Source organism: Oncorhynchus masou, unplaced genomic scaffold, assembly GCF_036934945.1.
Source record: "Oncorhynchus masou masou isolate Uvic2021 unplaced genomic scaffold, UVic_Omas_1.1 unplaced_scaffold_1039, whole genome shotgun sequence".
Taxonomy (NCBI): Eukaryota; Metazoa; Chordata; class Actinopteri; order Salmoniformes; family Salmonidae; genus Oncorhynchus; species Oncorhynchus masou.
Window position 1 is genome coordinate 28,702 of NW_027000090.1, and position 22,296 is coordinate 50,997.

The following is a 22,296-nucleotide window of genomic DNA, read 5'->3' on the forward strand; positions in this document are numbered from 1 at the left end:
GGGTGATTGGTGCATGCTGGGAATTGTTTGAGTGAAGGAGTGCGTGTGTTGTGGAGAGTTAGATATTCACAACTTTCTTTCGGTTTTCTATTTCTTGGTGGCATTTATTTTGTTTTCTTCTGTGCATGATATTTTTGTTGTGGTAGAATTAAGTATTTTGTTTTTTGTATCGAAATTACCCTGATTTTGGCGGGGATGGCAGCCCGATTGGGGATGCCGTCCCTGTCACTTCGGCACGGCTTTAGGTGTGTTACTGAAGCTGCTGTCACGGTGGAGGAATTTCTGGTCGCCGTAGGAGAGAAGGTAGGTTATGAGAATATTGCTTATGCATCCCGGATGAATAAAGCTGTGGTGGTATTTCTTAAAGAAGAGTGTCTGGTTGATCGTATGGTTGAGCATGGTGTACTTCTTAAAGAAGAGTGTCTGGTTGATCGGATGGTTGAGCATGGCGTACTTCTTAAAGAAGAGTGTCTGGTTGATCGGATGGTTGAGCATGGCGTACTTCTTAAAGAAGAGTGTCTGGTTGATCGGATGGTTGAGCATGGCGTACTTCTTAAAGAAGAGTGTCTTGTTGATCGGATGGTTGAGCATGGCGTACTTCTTAAAGAAGAGTGTCTGGTTGATCGGATGGTTGAGCATGGCGTACTTCTTAAAGAAGAGTGTCTGGTTGATCGGATGGTTGAGCATGGCGTACTTCTTAAAGAAGAGAGTCTGGTTGACCGTATGGTTGAGCATGGCGTACTTCTTAAAGAAGAGTGTCTGGTTGATCGTATGATTGAGCATGGCGTACTTCTTAAAGAAGAGAGTCTGGTTGACCGTATGGTTGAGCATGGCGTACTTCTTAAAGAAGAGTATTGTTGATCGGATGATTGAGCATGGCGTACTTCTTAAAGAAGAGTGTCTGGTTGATCGGATGGTTGAACATGGTGTACTTCTTTAAGAAGAATGCCTGGTTGATCGTATGGTTGAGCATGGCGTACTTCTTAAAGGAATGTTTATTCAAGTTACGCTGCTTTTTCTCCGTCAACAAGAAACGATTTCAAATGTACCGCCGTTTACTCCCAATGAGCTGTTGGAGCGCGAGTTATTGCGCTTTGGGAAGTTCGCCAGTTCAATTAAGGTTGTCCCGTTGGGTTGCAAACACCCGGCGTTGAAACAGGTAATGTCGTTTCGGCGACAGGTGTTTATGTTTTTGGACTCACCGGAGCAGACTTTAGAGTTATCGTTTAAAATCAAGTATGACAATAGAATGTATATGGCTTATGCTAGTACGGCTAGTCAACGGTGTTTTGAGTGTGGGGATGTTGGTCATAAGCAACATACTTGCCCGAAAAGGGAGAAGGCAGAGGGAGGGGCACAGGTGGTCATCGTAACGCCTGGGCCCACTGATGTAGGGAGAGGTGAGCCGACAGCATGTGGAGCTAGGCTCCCAGTTAGTGGAGGAGATGCCCACTATGAGTAGTGATGTTCATGTGGAGCTAGGCTCCCAGGTAGTGGAGGAGATGCCCACTATGAGTAGTGATGTTCAGGTGGGGCTAGGCTCCCAGGTAGTGGAGGAGATTCCCACTATGAGTAGTGATGTTCAGGTGGGGCTAGGCTCCGAGGTAGTGGAGGAGATGCCCACTATGAGTAGTGATGTTCAGGTGGGGCTAGTCTCCCAGTTAGTGGAGGAGATTCCCACTATGAGTAGTGATGTTCAGGTGGGGCTAGTCTCCCAGGTAGTGGAGGAGATGCCCACTATGAGTAGTGATGTTCATGTGGAGCTAGGCTCCCAGTTAGTGGAGGAGATGCCCACTACGAGTAGTGATGTTCAGGTGGGGCTAGGCTCCCAGTTAGTGGAGGAGATTCCCACTATGAGTAGTGATGTTCAGGTGGGGCTAGTCTCCCAGTTAGTGGAGGAGATGCCCACTACGAGTAGTGATGTTCAGGTGGGGCTAGGCTCCCAGGTAGTGGAGGAGATTCCCACTATGAGTAGTGATGTTCAGGTGGGGCTAGGCTCCCAGGTAGTGGAGGAGATTCCCACTATGAGTAGTGATGTTCAGGTGGGGCTAGGCTCCCAGGTAGTGGAGGAGATGCCCACTATGAGTAGTGATGTTCAGGTGGGGCTAGTCTCCCAGTTAGTGGAGGAGATTCCCACTATGAGTAGTGATGTTCAGGTGGGGCTAGTCTCCCAGGTAGTGGAGGAGATGCCCACTATGAGTAGTGATGTTCATGTGGAGCTAGGCTCCCAGTTAGTGGAGGAGATTCCCACTATGAGTAGTGATGTTCATGTGGAGCTAGGCTCCCAGTTAGTGGAGGAGATTCCCACTATGAGTAGTGATGTTCAGGTGGGGCTAGTCTCCCAGTTAGTGGAGGAGATGCCCACTACGAGTAGTGATGTTCAGGTGGGGCTAGGCTCCCAGTTAGTGGAGGAGATGCCCACTACGAGTAGTGATGTTCAGCTGGGGCTAGGCTCCCAGGTAGTAGAGGAGATGCCCACTATGAGTAGTGATGTTCAGGTGGGGCTAGGCTCCCAGTTAGTGGAGGAGATGCCCACTACGAGTAGTGATGTTCAGGTGGGGCTAGGCTCCCAGTTAGTGGAGGAGATGCCCACTACGAGTAGTGATGTTCAGCTGGGGCTAGGCTCCCAGGTAGTAGAGGAGATGCCCACTACGAGTAGTGATGTTCAGGTGGGGCTCGTCTCCCAGGTAGTGGAGGAGATGCCCACTATGAGTAGTGATGTTCATGTGGAGCTAGGCTCCCAGTTAGTGGAGGAGATGCCCACTACGAGTAGTGATGTTCAGCTGGGGCTAGGCTCCCAGGTAGTAGAGGAGATGCCCACTACGAGTAGTGATGTTCAGGTGGGGCTCGTCTCCCAGGTAGTGGAGGAGATGCCTGGTATGAGTGATGAGGTGCAAGTGGGGAGTGTTGAAAGGGATGTGGTAGAGGGGAGTCAGTTGTCTGTGGTCTCAGCTGAGGATCAGGAGAATGATATGGAGATCTCTTTAGATATGACAGCTGCTGGTGAGGACTCAGTTTATGATCTAGAGGAGGTAAATGAGTTTCTGGATGAGACTTTTGGGAAATCTGTCAAATTGGCAGATTATTTTGATGTTGATAAGTTAGTGAGGTCAGCTGTGATGTTACAGAAGACGGTGGGGTTCGGCCAGCTGAGTGAGAAGAAGCGGTTTCACTTGAGGAAATGTATTACTGCTGTTGCAGCAGCAAAAGGTGGTGGGAAACGTAGTCAGGTTAAAGAGAAGAATAAATTAATAATGATTCTCATGCTTCATAGGGTGTCTTTTTTCTCGTTGGTTTCTCTGTGGTTTCTTCTGCTTTTCTTTTCTCTTTTCTCCATGGAAGTACTAAGGGGAGGTTCTCTCTGTATTAATGGGGGAAGGGACAGGAATAAGAGGGCTTGGGTATTAGAAGTTATAAAACAGAAAAGGCTTAATGTAGTTGTTCTACAGGAGACACATAGTGATGAGGAAAATGAGGTTGACTGGGGTATGTGGTGGGAGGGGCAGCATGTACTCAGTCATGGTACTAATTTCAGTGCTGGGGTGGCAATTTTGTTTTCCTCAGGCTTAGTGGTGACTGTGGTATCTACAACAGATTGTCAAGAGTCGGGTTTTCTTGGTCAAGGTGGATGTTATGGTTTTTTGGTGGATGTTATGGTTTTGTTTTGTTTGTTTTTTAATGTTTATGCTCCTAATGAGGGTACAGAGCGTATTGCTGTTTTTGATCAAATAAAGGAAACCTTAAGACAGTGTGACCAAGAGGGGTGTATGGTTTTAGGGGGTGACTGGAATTGTACAGTGGATTTTACTGTTGATCGCACCGCTGAAGAACCTCACCTGCGATCAGCCACTTGCCTGTCTGGCCTATTAACTGAGTTTGAGCTTTCTGATGTGTGGAGAGTCAGGAATGCAACAGTTAGGCAGTACACATGGCTAAAGGTTAATGAAGGTCGTGTCAGTGCAGCAAGGTTAGACAGGTTGTATCTGAGCAATACTGTAGTAGGGTTGGAGAGTGTGACATTACTCCTGTGGGTTTCTCTGATCATCATATTGTTACTGTTGATATTCACTTGTCCTGTCCACGAAGGTCATCACCTTACTGGTATTTTAATGTTCAATTGTTACATGATGTCATGAAAGGTTTTTGTTGTTTTGGGAAAAATGGAGGGTTATAAAGGGGAATTTTGAGACCTTGAGACAATGGTGGGAGGTTGGGAAGGCCCAAATACGAGTATTTTGTCAACAGTATACTGCTCTGTCTCAAATTGAAGTTAAAGAGACTATCAAGGCCCTTGAACAGGACATCAAGTATATTGAATTGAAGCTGCTCACTCAGAACGACCCTGGACTAGTCATGAACTTACAGGACAAGAGACATGAACTGAGGTCGTTTCTGCATGAAAGAGTGAAGGGTGCCTTGATTAGGTCTCGTTTCTATGTCTCGTTTCGCTTCCCTCAAGGATATGGATGCTCCTAGTGCTTTTTTTTTAACCACTAGGACAGTCGACGTTTCAACGTAAACAGATGGTCTGCCTTCGTCTCCCTGATGGGAAGGTGACCACCAATGATATTGAAATGCGTCAACACGCCGTGGATTTCTACTCGTCCCTTTATAAAGCGGAGGATTGTGACTCTCTGTGTACTGAACAGTTGTTACATGGACTTCCTCAATAGGGCCCTGAGCAGAGAGTCGCATTGGACGCTGACATTACTCTGCAGGAGCCACATTACTCCACAGCAGTGATGCAGCTCTCAACAGGCCCCTGGCATCAATGGTTTACCATCTGAGTTCTAGAAGCACTTTTGGGGGTCTATTGGGGAGGATTTTTATGAAGTGCTGTGTGAATCTTTTCATGAGGGTTCTCTTCCTGTATCCTGTCAACGTGAGGGTTCTCTTCCTGTATCCTGTCAACGTGAGGGTTCTCTTCCTGTATCCTGTCAACGTGAGGGTTCTCTTCCTGTATCCTGTCAACGTGAGGGTTCTCTTCCTGTATCCTGTCAACGTGAGGGTTCTCTTCCTGTATCCTGTCAACGTGAGGGTTCTCTTCCTGTATCTTGTCAACGTGAGGGTTCTCTTCCTGTATCCTGTCAATGTGAGGGTTCTCTTCCTGTATCCTGTCAACGTGAGGGTTCTCTTCCTGTATCCTGGCAACGTGAGGGTTCTCTTCCTGTATCCTGGCAATGTGAGAGTTCTCTTCCTGTATCCTGTCAACGTGAGGGTTCTCTTCCTGTATCCTGTCAACGTGAGGGTTCTCTTCCTGTATCCTGGCAACGTGAGGGTTCTCTTCCTGTATCCTGTCAACGTGAGGGTTCTCTTCCTGTATCCTGGCAACGTGAGGGTTCTCTTCCTGTATCCTGTCAACGTGAGGGTTCTCTTCCTGTATCCTGTCAACGTGAGGGTTCTCTTCCTGTATCCTGTCAATGTGAGGGTTCTCTTCCTGTATCCTGTCAACGTGAGGGTTCTCTTCCTGTATCCTATCAACGTGAGGGTTCTCTTCCTGTATCCTGTCAACGTGAGGGTTCTCTTCCTGTATCCTGTCAACGTGAGGGTTCTCTTCCTGTATCCTGTCAACGTGAGGGTTCTCTTCCTGTTTCCTGTCAACGTGAGGGTTCTCTTCCTGTATCCTGTCAACGTGAGGGTTCTCTTCCTGTATCCTGTAAATGTGAGGGTTCTCTTCCTGTATCCTGGCAACGTGAGGGTTCTCTTCCTGTATCCTGTAAATGTGAGGGTTCTCTTCCTGTATCCTGTAAATGTGAGGGTTCTCTTCCTGTTTCCTGTCAACGTGAGGGTTCTCTTCCTGTATCCTGTCAACGTGAGGGTTCTCTTCCTGTTTCCTGTCAACGTGAGGGTTCTCTTCCTGTTTCCTGTCAACGTGAGGGTTCTCTTCCTGTATCCTGTCAACGTGAGGGTTCTCTTCCTGTATCCTGTCAACGTGAGGGTTCTCTTTCTGTTTCCTGTCAACGTGAGGGTTCTCTTCCTGTTTCCTGTCAACGTGAGGGTTCTCTTCCTGTTTCCTGTCAACGTGAGGGTTCTCTTCCTGTTTCCTGTCAACGTGAGGGTTCTCTTCCTGTTTCCTGTCAACGTGAGGGTTCTCTTCCTGTTTCCTGTCAACGTGAGGGTTCTCTTCCTGTTTCCTGTCAACGTGCGGTGCTTTCACTGTTGCCAAAAAAGGGGGATTTGACTCTCATAAAAAATTGGAGACCTGTTGCTTTGCTGTGCGCAGAATACAAAATTGTTTCTAAATGTCTCTCAAACAGGTTGAAAGAGTATCTGGATTGTTGATCCACAAGGACCAGTCCTACTGTGTACCTGATCGCTCTATTGTTGACAACTTGTTTCTGATAAGAGATGTTTTAGACATTTGTAAACTGTCTGATGTAAATGTTGGATCAGGAGAAGGCTTTTGATCCTGTGGACCATCAGTACTTGTTTAAAACAATGAAAGCCTTTGGGTTTGGGGATGTTGTTCTGTCTTGGGTGAATTTACTGTATGCTGGAGCCTTGTGTATGGTGAAGGTGGGTGGTGGTTTAAGTTGCCCCATCCCTGTCCAAAGGGGCATCAGGCAGGGATGCCCAATTTCAGGGCAGTTACATAGTCTGACGATTGAACCGATTGAACGATTGTTTTTTAAGGGTCCGCTTACTGGTTTCTCTGTGCCAGGTGTAATGAAGGGTCCCACGATAGCACTGTCTGCGTATGCAGATGACGTGATAGTGTTTATTACAGAGGGTGAGGATGTTAAGGTTCTCAAACGCTTTAAAGGTGTATGAGAGGGCCTCCTCAGCTAGAGTCAATTGGGGAAAGAGTGAAGCGCTGTGGGCAGGTCAGCTTCAGATGGGGTCCTCTCCACGGTTACCAGGGGGGCTTCAGATGGGGTCCACTCCACGGTTACCAGGGGGGCTTCAGATGGGGTCCACTCCATGGTTACCAAGGGGGCTTCAGTGGGGCAGAGATGGGATGAAGACTTTGGGGGTTTTTCTAGGCTCCGATGTCTTTCAGAAAAAGAACTGGGAGGGTGTGCTAGAGTGTCAAGGTGGAAATGGGTGTTGCCCCAGCTGTCTTATAGGGTGACGGGTCCTGGTAGCTAATAATCTTGCTGCTTCTACCCTGTGGCACAGACTAATGATTTTACAGCCACCAAAGGGTCTGATACAAGAGCTTCAGAGGAGCCTTGTCAATTTCTTCTGGTCTGGACAACACTGGATTAAAGCTGCAGCCCTGTACCTGCCACTGCATGAGGTGGGCAAGGCCTGGTGGACATTTCCTCTTGGATCACGGCTTTCCGGCTCCAAGCAGCCCAGAGATTGTTGTACAGAGACTGTTCTAGTTGGGTTGATGAGGAGAGCGGGTTGTTTGGGCTTAGACAGGCATCTTTTCCTCTTAATGCTGGAGGGGGTTGATTTGACTGGCCTGACTCCATTTTATGAGTCTGTTATGCTTGGAGAGTCTTTGTCAAGTCCCGTAAGGCCTGCACGCCACCAGGGATGTGGCTTTTTGAAGAGCTTATTTTTCACAACACTGCCATCCAGTCCCGTGTTCTGGGTTCAGCTAGCCTACGTCCATGCCAGTTAGGCGTGGGGTGTACCAAGCTGGGTCATCTGATGCGGAGCAGGAGCAGATCGTTGGAGGAGCTGGGAGAAAGAGCAGGGATCCGATCATCTCGCCTACTGAGGAAGGTTGTCGCTGAGGTCTGTGAATCCTTGCCAGAGCTTCATCTGCAGTATGTGACTGACACTTCCAATTCTGATCGGTGGAAGGAGGGTCTGGATGACGTGTTCCCTGCACTGGCTGTTAGTGCTGCGATGGGGGCATTAGAGGAGGAAGGAGGGTCTGGATGACGTGTTCCCTGCACTGATTGTTAGGGCTGCGATGGGGGCATTAGAGGAGGACGGAGGGTCTGGATGACGTGTTCCCTGCACTGACTGTTAGGGCTGCGATGGGGGCATTAGAGGTGGACGGAGGGTCTGGATGACGTGTTCCCTGCACTGACTGTTAGGGCTGCGATGGGGGCATTAGAGGTGGACGGAGGGTCTGGATGACGTGTTCCCTGCACTGACTGTTAGGGCTGCGATGGGGGCATTAGAGGTGGACGGAGGGTCTGGATGACGTGTTCCCTGCACTGACTGTTAGTGCTGCGATGGGGGCATTAGAGGAGGACGGAGGGTCTGGATGACGTGTTCCCTGCACTGACTGTTAGGGCTGCGATGGGGGCATTAGAGGTGGACGGAGGGTCTGGATGACGTGTTCCCTGCACTGACTGTTAGTGCTGCGATGGGGGCATTAGAGGAGGACGGAGGGTCTGGATGACGTGTTCCCTGCACTGATTGTTAGTGCTGCGATGGGGGCATTAGAGGAGGACGGAGGGTCTGGATGACGTGTTCCCTGCACTAACTGTTAGTGCTGCGATGGGGGCATTAGAGGTGGACGGAGGGTCTGGATGACGTGTTCCCTGCACTGACTGTTAGTGCTGCGATGGGGGCATTAGAGGAGGACGGAGGGTCTGGATGACGTGTTCCCTGCACTGACTGTTAGTGCTGCGATGGGGGCATTTGAAGAGGACGTGGGGATGCTGCTTTCCTTCGATACACCGGAGCTGGGGGGGTTCAGGGAGCTGGGGGAGTTCAGGGAGGTGGGAAAGAAGGCCATGTACAGAACATGTGTAAAGGTGTCCCATGCCTCTTCCCTGGAAGGGGTCAAATCGACGAGGTGGGCGGATGTGCTTGGTCCAGGTTTATCTCCAAAAGGCTGTTGGCGATCATTATATAAACTGCCTATTGATAAGAGGACAGCTGACCTCCAATGGAGGATAATACATGGAGCTATAGCCACCAACATGCATCTGGTACACCTGGATCCTACTGTTGGGGAGGGGTGTCCATTCTGTGCTGAGTCTGAATCTCTGGCACATCTGTTTTTACTGTGTCCCAGGTTGGTTGGGATGATTGAACTGATCACTGATTGGTTCTCAACGTTGGGAGAGGTTTTCTCTTCCCAACTGTATATATTTGGGCCAAAGTACAGGTTCAGTCAAAAGGGTGTAGTTGTGTTGCTTAATGTTGTGTTAGAGGGGCAGCAAAATGAGCGATATGGAAGACCCAAAAGAACAGCATTCTGGGACAGGGGTCTGTGGATGTGGTGGGAATGCTGGAGGGAATGTTGGCAGCAAGACTAAGGGTTGAGTTTGCCTATTATAAACTTGTCAACAATATTTATCTGTTTTTGAGTATCAAAATCAAATCAAATTTTATTTGTCACCTACCCATGGTTAGCAGATGTTAATGCGAGTGTGTCTCTCTTTCTTGTTCTCTTTCTCTTTCCCTTTCTCTCATTCTCTCTTTCTCTTTCTCTAAATCTTTTTCTCTGTCTTTTTCTCTTTATCTCATTCTCTTTCTCTTTATCTTTCCCTTTCTCTCATTCTCTCTCTCTCTCTCCCTCTCTCTCTCTCTCTCTCTCTCATTCTCACTCTCTCTCTCTCGCGCTCTCTCTCTCTTTTTCTCATTCTCTCTCTCTCTCTTTCTCTCATTCTCTCTCTCATTCTCTCTTTCTCGTTCTCTTTCTCTTTCTCTCATTCTCTCTCTTTCTCGTTCTCTTTCTCTTTCCCTTTCTCTCATTCTCTCTTTCTCTTTCTCTAAATCTTTTTCTCTGTCTTTTTCTCTTTATCTCATTCTCTTTCTCTATCTCTTTCTCTCATTCTCTCTCTCTCCCCTTTCTCTCTCTTTCTCTCTCTCTCTCTGTACTATTTTGTTTTGTGACATTCTCCTCTTCTGTTATGGCTTTCATGTTGTCTCTTATGTGGATCAGAGCCAAGTCTTTGACTGACTGGAATCAGGTGTTGCAGTAGTTAATTTTACTTTTGCTGGTTGTCCCGGGAGATAAGTTGTTCGCTATGAAAGAAAGTTTTGAACACGAAGAAGGATCAGAGAGGATCTTGTTTGCTACATACAGCTTTAATTGGTTCTAAAACTGGAAGCTACGCTAGGCTACGGAACCAAAGCTTTAACTGGTTCTAAAACTGGAAGCTACGCTAGGCTACGGAACCAAAGCTTTAATTGGATCTAAAACTGGAAGCTACGCTAGGCTACGGAACCAAAGCTTTAACTGGTTCTAAAACTGGAAGCTACGCTAGGCTACGGAACCAAAGCTTTAATTGGATCTAAAACTGGACGCTACGCTAGGCTACGGAACCAAAGCTTTAATTGGTTTTAAAACTGGAAGCTACGCTAGGCTACGGAACCAAAGCTTTAATTGGTTCTAAAACTGGAAGCTATGCTAGGCTACGGAACCAAAGCTTTAATTGGTTTTAAAACTGGAAGCTACGCTAGGCTACGGAACCAAAGCCTTAACTGGTTTTAAAACTGGAAGCTACGCTAGGCTACGGAACCAAAGCTTTAACTGAATCTAAAACTGGAAGCTATGCTAGGCTACGGAACCAAAGCTTTAACTGGATCTAAAACTGGAAGCTATGCTAGGCTACGGAACCCTACCTTTAACTGGTTCTAAAACTGGAAGCTACGCTAGGCTACGGAACCAAAGCTTTAATTGGATCTAAAACTGGAAGCTACGCTAGGCTACGGAGCCAAAGCTTTAATTGGATCTAAACCTGGAAGCTACGCTAGGCTACGGAAACAAAGCTTTAATTGGATCTAAAACTGGAAGCTACGCTAGGCTACGGAACCAAAGCTTTAATTGGATCTAAAACTGGAAGCTACGCTAGGCTACGGAATCAAAGCTTTAATTGGTTTTAAAATTGGAAGCTACGCTAGGCTACGGAACCCTACCTTTAATTGGATCTAAAACCTGAAGCTACGCTAGGCTACGGAACCAAAGCTTAAATTGGATCTAAAATTGGAAGCTAAGCAAGGCTTCTGAACCAAAGCTTTCATTGGTTTTAAAATTGGAAGCTACGCTAGGCTACGGAACCCTACCTTTAATTGGATCTAAAACTGGAAGCTATGCTAGGCTACGGAACCCTACCTTTAATTCGATCTAAAACTGGAAGCTACGCTAGGCTACTGAACCAAAGCTTTAATTGGATCTAAAACTGGAAGCTATGCTAGGCTATGGAACCCTACCTTTAATTGGATCTAAAACTGGAAGCTACTCTAGGCTACTGAACCTCAGCTTCTAATTTCAAATGTCTATCCTGTTGTGTAACTGTGATGAGCTGTCTAACATCAAGCTATTGATTTAAGTGAACTGTTAACCCCAGGATCATGACTGTACTGTGTGGTAATTCTCATAGTTTGTTGAGGACCGGCCTCTTTGTCAACCCTCTCCAGCGTGAAAGATTTACAATGCGGCTCATTAATGTTTTGCCGTGTTGATTTTTGACGTGTCAGCGACAAATAATGTGAAGAGAGGCGAGCGAACTGCAAATCGCACAGACACACTTTTCACTTGGGACTTGTCGTCATGTTCTGCTAAGAGCTTCAAAAGAGCCGTGGTCTCTGAAAGTTTAGATGTTTTTCCGGTTCTGATGGGAACAAGCCGGGAACGGTGGCAGTGGTGGTGGCAGGCTTGCCGTCGTGGGAGGGGCTTAAGGGGCCTGGCTCGCACTAATGTACCTCCTTGCCCGTCCAAATAAAATATTGAAGTATTGATCATTTATTTGACCGAGACGCTCGCCGACAGAAAGACACATCAATCTCAGTTAAAGCATCCGAGCGAGTGAAACAGCATCTCTCTGTCTCAGTGTGTACAGACCATGTATCTGATGCTCTCTGGACAGTGAAACAGCATCTCTATGTCTCAGTATGTGTAGACCATGTATCTGATGCTGTCTGGACAGTGAAACAGCACCTCTCTGTCTCAGTATGTGTAGACCATGTATCTGATGCTCTCTGGACAGTGAAACAGCATCTCTCTGTCTCAGTGTGTACGGACCATGTATCTGATGCTGTCTGGACAGTGAAACAGCACCTCTCTGTCTCAGTGTGTACGGACCATGTATCTGATGCTGTCTGGACCAAAGTATTGTGGCATGTGGTAATATGTCTGTCCAGACAGCATCAGATACACCTGTAGAGAGGGCTCTGTTTCTATTGGTCGGATGCTTATTCTCAGGTGATATAGGTTCAGCGGAGAGGAAGAGGTAGAGGCCTCACTCCCACCAAACTCTGTCCAGTACAAGCCCAATGCGTTTCTATGGGAATAATATGCAGACCTAAGCTTGTCGCCTGCCTGCCCGCCTTTGGGACAAAGACTCCCATTGTTAAGGCTGGGACCTCAGAATCTCCCCCTTATATACGGATCTTTGATTTCAACCTCTTGTGAATAGGAAAGTAAAGATGGCGGCTTCATAGTGCACCGTTCGGATGCTGGGTTGACCTAAAGTAAATCCATGTCTCGACAAAATTGTATTATTTCATGCGTCTAAATCATTTCCTTTCAAAACACTTCACCAGGGAGCCTGACTTAGCCACAGAGGATCATTAGCTTATTTTGGAGAGAGAAAAAAATTGCTGCGGATTGTTTCAAATGTTTTTGAGGAAGCCCTGAATGTTGGGTTTTAGTACTCATGGAAGTCAGACGAGTTGACTGAGTTGCGGCTGTCAGTGAAAAGTGTCAAAAAAAATCTGTGTCGAGATAAACGTGTCTTGAGTTATAATTTATAAAATGTTGAGATAAGAAGAAGGTGGGAGGAGGGGGGTGAAGGTATGGTGTGTCTCTCTCCAGAATGCATGCTAGCAATAGCTTAAGTCAAGACAGACAGATAGGGAGGCAGACAGGCGGAGGAGAGAGACACGTGTGATTGAAAGAACCTGCATTTTAATCAGGATATTGTTTTTATTTTGTCGGCTTTTAGGCCTATGCATTTTACTTAGTAGATGATGGAAGTTATAGACCTACTGCTACATTGGTCTATAGACTATCTCTGAGTTATAGACCTACTGCTACATTGGTCTATAGACTATCTCTGAGTTATAGACCTACTGCTACATTGGTCTATAGACTATCTCTGAGTTATAGACCTACTGCTACATTGGTCTATAGACTATCTCTGAGTTATAGACCTACTGCTACATTGGTCTATAGACTATCTCTGAGTTATAGACCTACTGCTACATTGGTCTATAGACTATCTCTGAGTTATAGACCTACTGCTACATTGGTCTATAGACTATCTCTGAGTTATAGACCTACTGCTACATTGGTCTATAGACTATCTCTGAGTTATAGACCTACTGCTACATTGGTCTATAGACTATCTCTGAGTTATAGACCTACTGCTACATTGGTCTATAGACTATCTCTGAGTTATAGACCTACTGCTACATTGGTCTATAGACTATCGCTGAGTTATAGACCTACTGCAACATTGGTCTATAGACAATCTCTGAGTTATAGACCTACTGCAACATTGGTCTATAGACTATCTCTGAGTTATAGACCTACTGCTACATTGGTCTATAGACTATCTCTGAGTTATAGACCTACTGCTACATTGGTCTATAGACTATCTCTGAGTTATAGACCTACTGCTACATTGGTCTATAGACTATCTCTGAGTTATAGACCTACTGCTACATTGGTCTATAGACTATCTCTGAGTTATAGACCCACTGCAACATTGGTCTATAGACTATCTCTGAGTTATAGGTCTACTGCTAGATTGGTCTATAGACTATCTCTAAGTTATAGACCCACTGCAACATTGGTCTATAGACTATCTCTGAGTTATAGACCTACTGCTAGATTGGTCTATAGACTATCTCTGAGTTATAGACCTACTGCTACATTGGTCTATAGACTATCTCTGAGTTATAGACCTACTGCTACATTGGTCTATAGACTATCTCTGAGTTATAGACCTACTGCTAGATTGGTCTATAGACTATCTCTGAGTTATAGACCTACTGCTACATTGGTCTATAGACTATCTCTGAGTTATAGACCTACTGCTACATTGGTCTATAGACTATCTCTGAGTTATAGACCTACTGCTACATTGGTCTATACACTATCTCTGAGTTATAGACCTACTGCTACATTGGTCTATAGACTATCTCTGAGTTATAGACCTACTGCTACATTGGTCTATAGACTATCTCTGAGTTATAGACCTACTGCTACATTGGTCTATAGACTATCTCTGAGTTATAGACCTACTGCTACATTGGTCTATAGACTATCTCTGAGTTATAGACCTACTGCTACATTGGTCTATAGACTATCTCTGAGTTATAGACCTACTGCTACATTGGTCTATAGACTATCTCTGAGTTATAGACCTACTGCTACATTGGTCTATAGACTATCTCTGAGTTATAGACCTACTGCTACATTGGTCTATAGACTATCTCTGAGTTATAGACCTACTGCTACATTGGTCTATAGACTATCTCTGAGTTATAGACCTACTGCTACATTGGTCTATAGACTATCTCTGAGTTATAGACCTACTGCTACATTGGTCTATAGACTATCTCTGAGTTATAGACCTACTGCTACATTGGTCTATAGACTATCTCTGAGTTACAGACCTACTGCTACATTGGTCTATAGACTATCTCTGAGTTATAGACCTACTGCTACATTGGTCTATAGACTATCTCTGAGTTATAGACCTACTGCTACATTGGTCTATAGACTATCTCTGAGTTATAGACCTACTGCTACATTGGTCTATAGACTATCTCTGAGTTATAGACCTACTGCTACATTGGTCTATAGACTATCTCTGAGTTATAGACCTACTGCTAGATTGGTCTATAGACTATCTCTGAGTTATAGACCTACTGCTACATTGGTCTATAGACTATCTCTGAGTTATAGACCCACTGCTACATTGGTCTATAGACAATCTCTGAGTTATAGACCCACTGCAACATTGGTCTATAGACTATCTCTGAGTTATAGACCTACTGCTAGATTGGTCTATAGACTATCTCTGAGTTATAGACCTACTGCTAGATTGGTCTATAGACTATCTCTGAGTTATAGACCTACTGCTACATTGGTCTATAGACTATCTCTGAGTTATAGACCCACTGCTACATTGGTCTATAGACAATCTCTGAGTTATAGACCCACTGCAACATTGGTCTATAGACTATCTCTGAGTTATAGACCTACTGCTACATTGGTCTATAGACAATCTCTGAGTTATAGACCCACTGCAACATTGGTCTATAGACTATCTCTGAGTTATAGACCTACTGCTAGATTGGTCTATAGACTATCTCTGAGTTATAGACCTACTGCTAGATTGGTCTATAGACTATCTCTGAGTTATAGACCTACTGCTACATTGGTCTATAGACTATCTCTGAGTTATAGACCCACTGCTACATTGGTCTATAGACAATCTCTGAGTTATAGACCCACTGCAACATTGGTCTATAGACTATCTCTGAGTTATAGACCTACTGCTACATTGGTCTATAGACTATCTCTGAGTTATAGACCTACTGCTAGATTGGTCTATAGACTATCTCTGAGTTATAGACCTACTGCTAGATTGGTCTATAGACTATCTCTGAGTTATAGACCTACTGCTACATTGGTCTATAGACTATCTCTGAGTTATAGACCTACTGCTACATTGGTCTATAGACTATCTCTGAGTTATAGACCTACTGCTACATTGGTCTATAGACTATCTCTAAGTTATATGCTCTCGTTTCTTTAGCCTCCAATGGATCACGGTGTATCAATGTGTCCGTATGGCAGAGACTAGTTTAATATTTATAATTTTACTTCAGATTTTTTTTACAATTAACCATGTGACAAATGATTTTGAGAAACGAACATGTAAACCGTTCCACGAAAATGAAAAGAATCAGAACACAGATCGGTAGAGATGATAGGATAAATGGTAAGCTTCCGCAAGATTTGAAACTCACCAGCTGTCTACTGTATGTTCTTTACTATTACAACTATTTAAAGAAAAAGGCTGCGAGCACCTTAACACACAGGAAGTCCAGTGAAGAAACAAGCCATCCTATGGGAATCAAAGGCCCGTCCAACTAATTGTTTCTGGGGCACTTCCACACCCAATATCTGAAAATCCTCAGCAGCACCTAGTCATTGGCACTCAATGAGCATACCACCTATAATTTAGCCCAACAACTACCTCTTTCCCTACTGTATTTATTTATTTTGCTCCTTTGCACCCCATTATTTTTATTTCTACTTTGCACATTCTTCCACTGCAAATCTACCATTCCAGTGTTTTACTTGCTATATTGTATTTACTTTGCCACCATGGCCTTTTTTTGCCTTTACCTCCCTTATCTCACCTCACTTCCTCACATCGTATATAGACTTGTTTATACTGTATTATTGACTGTATGTTTGTTTTACTCCATGTGTAACTCTGTGTCGTTGTATGTGTCGAACTGCTTTGCTTTATCTTGGCCAGGTCGCAATTGTAAATGAGAACTTGTTCTCAACTTGCCTACCTGGTTAAATAAAGGTGAAATAAATACTGGGTGTTTTACAACAGTGGTTCCCAACTCTGGTCCTCCAGTACCCCACAACAGTATAAACGTTGTATTGTAGTCCCGGACAAGCACACCTGATTCAACTTGTCAACTAATCATCAGGCCCTCAATCAGTTGAACCAGGTTCAATTGTCAGGTACGTTTTGTGCTGTTGAGGGCCGGAGTGGGGAACCATTGTTTCACACAACTTACTTCTTGTCCAACAGTTGAATATATGGGGCTATGCCTCCCTGCTAGGTGCCTATGGTGCCTATCAAGATACAGAGCCTAGCCCACTCCTCTGTCCATCTCTCTCTCTCTCTCTCTCTCTCCGTCTCACTCTCTCTCTCTCTCTCTCTCTCTCCCAGCTCCTCTCAGCCCCTCCAAGCTCCTCCCAGCTCCTCTCAGTCCCTCCCAGCTCCTCTCAGCCCCTCCCTGCCCCTTCCAGCTCCTCCCAGCTCCTCTCAGCCCCTCCCCGGTCCTCTCAGCCCCTCCCAGCTCCTCCCAGCTCCTCTCAGCCCCTCCCTGCTCCTCCCAGCTCCTCCCAGCTCCTCTCAACCCCTCCCAGCTCCTCCCAGCTCCTCTCAGCCTCTCCCCGCTCCTCTCAGCCCCTCCCCGCTCCTCTCAGCCCCTCCCAGCTCCTCTCAGCCCCTCCCAGCTCCTCTCAGACCCTCCCAGCTCCTCCCAGCCCTCACAACTTTCTTATTGCTCCTGATTGTGTACTTGTGTTCAGTGCAGAGCTGAGAGGGTTAAGAGGGTTGAATGAATATATCTTCTGTCAGATCACATTAACAGAATGTTTCAAATGAGCCCCAAGAGCTGAATTATATCTCCCTGCTTAGTCAATGCTCCTTGTTCTGTAGTAAAGAAACCACCGGGCCGGCCGGCTGCAGCCACACTTTCTCTCTCTTTATTGCCGGCTGGCTTCGTCTTTCTCTCTCTGAGGTAATTAATTACTCCCCCCCCCATCCCCCCATCCCACACACCGGTCACTCCTCCACCACGGCTCTACGCCAAGCCTGTACTTCAGGCACACTGCCGACCAGGCTGGCAGGTCACTCAAGCACATGCCAGTGTCACTACTACCAACCCGCCTCCTCCACTACCTGTGGACCGTGTGCTGCCAGAACGTGGACAGCTGAAGAAGTTCTGTCGTCTGCAGAACCTGGAATTATGGCAACCTGTTTCAGAAGTCCCGTCTTTGATAACGGTTTAAAATGATGTGGTCTCTTCCTCTGACTGTATAGAATGTTGTCATTGATAGATGAGATATGTAGAAAGGTCAGTCTTGTTATCTGTCATTCATGTTACCTAATTAGGTCCTTCTAAAGGGGTCGTTTCCATCCTGCGTGCCCATTGGCCCGGGCTAGAGAGGCCCTGTCATAGATAAGTCTGACGGAGTGTCTCTTTCATGTCACCATTTACTTTGTTCACTACATCTAAAAACTAAGAAGTCCATTAAAGGAAGACAAGATAACCATTTTCTTCAGCCTACTGTAATTCAACCTATTTAGTTTCTCGACAGGATATGTACCTCAATTACTTCCTTAAATAGGCTTTGTGTCGATATTCTGAAGCGATATCTCATCAAATTTAATTTGATAATTCAATGTTCAAGTAACTAGTGTTAAGTCTGTGGAAGACGGATGTGTCGACAATCATGAGAATCATATGACTTGATCAGAATGGGACTGTAATAAATCTGGACTCAAATACACATGCTGTACCTGTACGTTATAGCAGGGGTCCCCAATAACAGTCAGTCGCGGGAGGATTTGTTCTTGAGCGGATGGTCGGGGTGCCGGGAACAAAATTATAAATCATTGCTACAAATTAACCGCAAGAATCCTATACGGATATAGAATTTGACACAAAAAAACCATCATAATTTCAAACCTTGATTACATCAAATCAAATCAAATTTTGTTTGTCACATACACATGGTTAGCAGATGTTAATGCGAGTGTAGCGAAATGCTTGTGCTTCTAGTTCCGACAATGCAATAATAACCAACAAGTAATCTAGCTAACAATTCCTAAACTACTGTCTTATACACAGTGTAAGTGGATAAAGAATATGTACATAAGGATATATGAATGAGTGATGGTACAGAGCAGCATAGGCAAGATACAGTAGATGGTATCGAGTACAGTATATACATATGAGATGAGTATGTAAACAAAGTGGCATAATTAAAGTGGCTAGTGATACATGTATTACATAAGGATACAGTCGATGATATAGAGTACAGTATATACGTATGCATATGAGATGAATAATGTAGGGTAAGTAACATTATATAAGGTAGCATTGTTTAAAGTGGCTAGTGATATATTTACATCATTTCCCATCAATTCCCATTATTAAAGTGGCTGGAGTTGAGTCAGTGTCAGTGTGTTGGCAGCAGCCACTCAATGTTAGTGGTGGCTGTTTAACAGTCTGATGGCCTTGAGATAGAAGCTGTTTTTCAGTCTCTCGGTCCCAGCTTTGATGCACCTGTACTGAAATCGCCTTCTGGATGATAGCGGGGTGAACAGGCAGTGGCTCGGGTGGTTGATGTCCTTGATGATCTTTATGGCCTTCCTGTAACATCGGGTGGTGTAGGTGTCCTGGAGGGCAGGTAGTTTGCCCCCGGTGATGCGTTGTGCAGACCTCACTACCCTCTGGAGAGCCTTACGGTTGAGGGCGGAGCAGTTGCCGTACCAGGCGGTGATACAGCCCGCCAGGATGCTCTCGATTGTGCATCTGTAGAAGTTTGTGAGTGCTTTTGGTGACAAGCCGAATTTCTTCAGCCTCCTGAGGTTGAAGAGGCGCTGCTGCGCCTTCTTCACGATGCTGTCTGTGTGAGTGGACCAATTCAGTTTGTCTGTGATGTGTATGCCGAGGAACTTAAAACTTGCTACTCTCTCCACTACTGTTCCATCGATGTGGATAGGGGGGTGTTCCCTCTGAGATACGATCACATACAGGATGCCTCTGCATTAATATTCCCACGCATTCATATGCGAATACTTGGTAACAAATGTCCAACAACAGATGTGTCCCGTGTGTATTTGTTTCATTCATGTGTTATTTCCTACAAGCTTCAGTAGCTGGGGTCCCTACAGGTTTCAGTAGCTGGGGCCCCTACAGGCTTCAGTAGCTGGGGCCCCTACAGGCTTCAGTAGCTGGGGCCCCTACAGGTTTCAGTAGCTGGGGCCACTACAGGCTTCAGTGACTGGGGCCCCTACAGGCTTCAGTAGCTGGGGCCCCTACAGGTTTCAGTGACTGGGGCCCCTACAGGTTTCAGTGACTGGGGCCCCTACAGGTTTCAGTAGCTGGGGCCCCTACAGGTTTCAGTGAGGATCCCCTATAGCCTTCAGTAGCTGGGGCCCCTACAGTTTTCAATAGCTGGGGCCCCTACAGGTTTCAGTGAGGATCCCCTACAGGCTTCAGTAGCTGGGGCTCCTACAGGCTTCAGTAGCTGGGGCCCCTACAGAAATCAGTGTTTTTGTTTCATTCATTTGATCACGTGTTATTTCATCCACAGTGCCAAGTGCTCCACCACAAAACATCTCCTTGGAAGTCGTCCTCTCAAGAGTGAGTACATGCATTTTTTCTGATTTAAAATATATCATATGTGCGAATATATATATCCTTTGGGCTATAAAACATCAATTCTATGAAGTCGTTTGATGAAATGTCCACACACCTCAGTCCGAAACACAGACATAAATGTCTTGGCTTCACCTTCCAGCCAGTTGGGTCTGTCTGTGAACCTAAACGATTGATTATATACATTGCTTCAATCCAGAATGAGCTGCCTACCTTGCGACAGACAGACAGGCAGGCAGACAGGCAGGCAGGCAGGCAGACAGACAGACAGACAGACAGACAGACAGACAGACAGACAGACAGACAGACAGACAGACAGACAGACAGACAGACAGTTTATGCCAGAGTGGATCCCCGGAGTAGCAGAATAATTCAGAACAGCCAAAAGTTCTCAGAAAAACAGTTTGCAGTAGCTGGGGCCCCTACAGAAATTCGAGACTGGGGCCCCTACAGAAATTTGAGCCTGGGGCCCCTACAGAAATTCGAGACTGGGGCCCCTACAGAAATTCGAGACTGGGGCCCCTACAGAAATTCGAGACTGGGGCCCCTACAGAAATTAGAGACTGGGGCCCCTACAGAAATTCGAGCCTGGGGCCCCTACAGAAATTCGAGCCTGGGTCCCCTACAGAAATTAGAGACTGGGGCCCCTACAGAAATTAGAGACTGGGGCCGCCACAGAAATTAGAGACTGGGGCCCCTACAGAAATTAGAGACTGGGGCCCCTACAGAAATTAGAGACTGGGGCCCCTACAGAAATTAGAGACTGGGGCCCCTACAGAAATTTGAGACTGGGGCCCCTACAGAAGTTTGAGACTGGGGCCCTTACAGAAATTCGAGCCTGGGGCCCCTGCAGAAATTAGAGACTGGGGCCCCTACAGAAATTAGAGACTGGGGCCCCTACAGAAATTCGAGCCTGGGGCCCCTACAGAAATTCGAGCCTGGGTCCCCTACAGAAATTCGAGACTCAGGCCCCTACAGAAATTAGAGACTGGGGCCCCTACAGAAATCAATAGCTGGGGCCCCTACAGGCTTCAGTGACTGGGGCCCCTACAGGTTTCAGTGACTGGGGTCCCTACAGGCTTCAGTAGCTGGGGCCCATACAGGCTTCAGTAGCTGGGGCCCCTACAGGCTTCAGTGACTGGGGCCCCTACAGGCTTCAGTGACTGGGGCCCATACAGGCTTGGTGTGGCTCCTGAGGAGGGCATAGTGCTTGAGAAAGTGGGAAACAATAGGAAATTTGAGGCCTTGAACAGCACAAACAGATTTGGGACCAGAAAATATGTCCAAACCTTGAAGTTCCAGCCTTGGACATATTCTACAAATAATTTATTATCTCAGGGGTTTTCTTTTATTAACCTGAATACTCATTTATTCCACCATTCACTCACATTTGAGAGAGATAGAGAGAGACAGAGAGAGAGAGACAGAGAGAGAGAGACAGAGAGAGAGAGACAGAGAGAGACAGAGAGAGAGAGAGACAGAGAGAGACAGAGAGAGAGAGAGAGAGAGAGAGAGAGAGAGAGAGAGACAGAGAGAGACAGAGAGAGAGAGAGAGACAGAGAGAGACAGAGAGAGAGAGAGAGAGAGAGAGAGAGAGAGAGAGAGAGAGAGACAGAGAGAGACAGAGAGAGAGAGAGAGAGAGAGAGAGAGAGAGAGAGAGAGAGAGAGAGAGAGAGAGAGAGAGAGAGAGAAGAGGCTCCATTCAGAAGCAGAAGTCTAAATCTGACAGAATTATTCATACTAGTTTGTCTACTTACAGTATGTTCAATAACAACAACAAAAAGTGCAGCAGTTGATCTTTCTATCATATAAACTGTGACACTAGCTGCCAAGGCACTAGCTAGTCCAGACTAGATGAATAAAGAGCCCACCTTTAAAAAAAAAAGTGATTGACTCTTTACTAGATAAAACCTTGGAGGGGGGGGGGTGGTTATGAGTCATGGCGTCTCTCTAAACCCCTTCGGGTGGGAATTGAATTTACTGTAACACCTTGTGGTGGTGGAAGAATGGATTAATCTGGATTATATTGTCTTTATTGAGAGTGACCTTCCAATCTGGTCATGTTTGACTAACGTTATAGTACATTATATATCGCAATGTGGACTCTCTTCATTTTGGTTAAAAGTAGTGCAGGTATATAGGGAATAGGTTGCAATTTTGGGACACAGGAAAAACAGTAAACCACTGATCCAATTTAAACAGGACAGACTGAGTGTTGTCTAAACAATATGTATTGGCATTTCCAGACATGAGAGAATGAGAACTTGATGCTTTAA

General features: G+C 45.8%; 1 protein-coding gene across 1 annotated transcript in view; it reads left to right on the forward strand.

The window, feature by feature from the left end:
• LOC135528809 (netrin receptor DCC-like) overlaps positions 1-22,296 on the forward strand; it is a gene marked incomplete at its 5' end in the record, with an annotated part of 225,105 nt that overhangs the window by 27,665 nt on the left and 175,144 nt on the right. Inside the window, one exon of the mRNA XM_064957865.1 lies at positions 19,955-20,004. Coding sequence (XP_064813937.1) covers positions 19,955-20,004 — 50 coding nt within the window. The remainder of the gene's footprint in view (positions 1-19,954; positions 20,005-22,296) is intronic.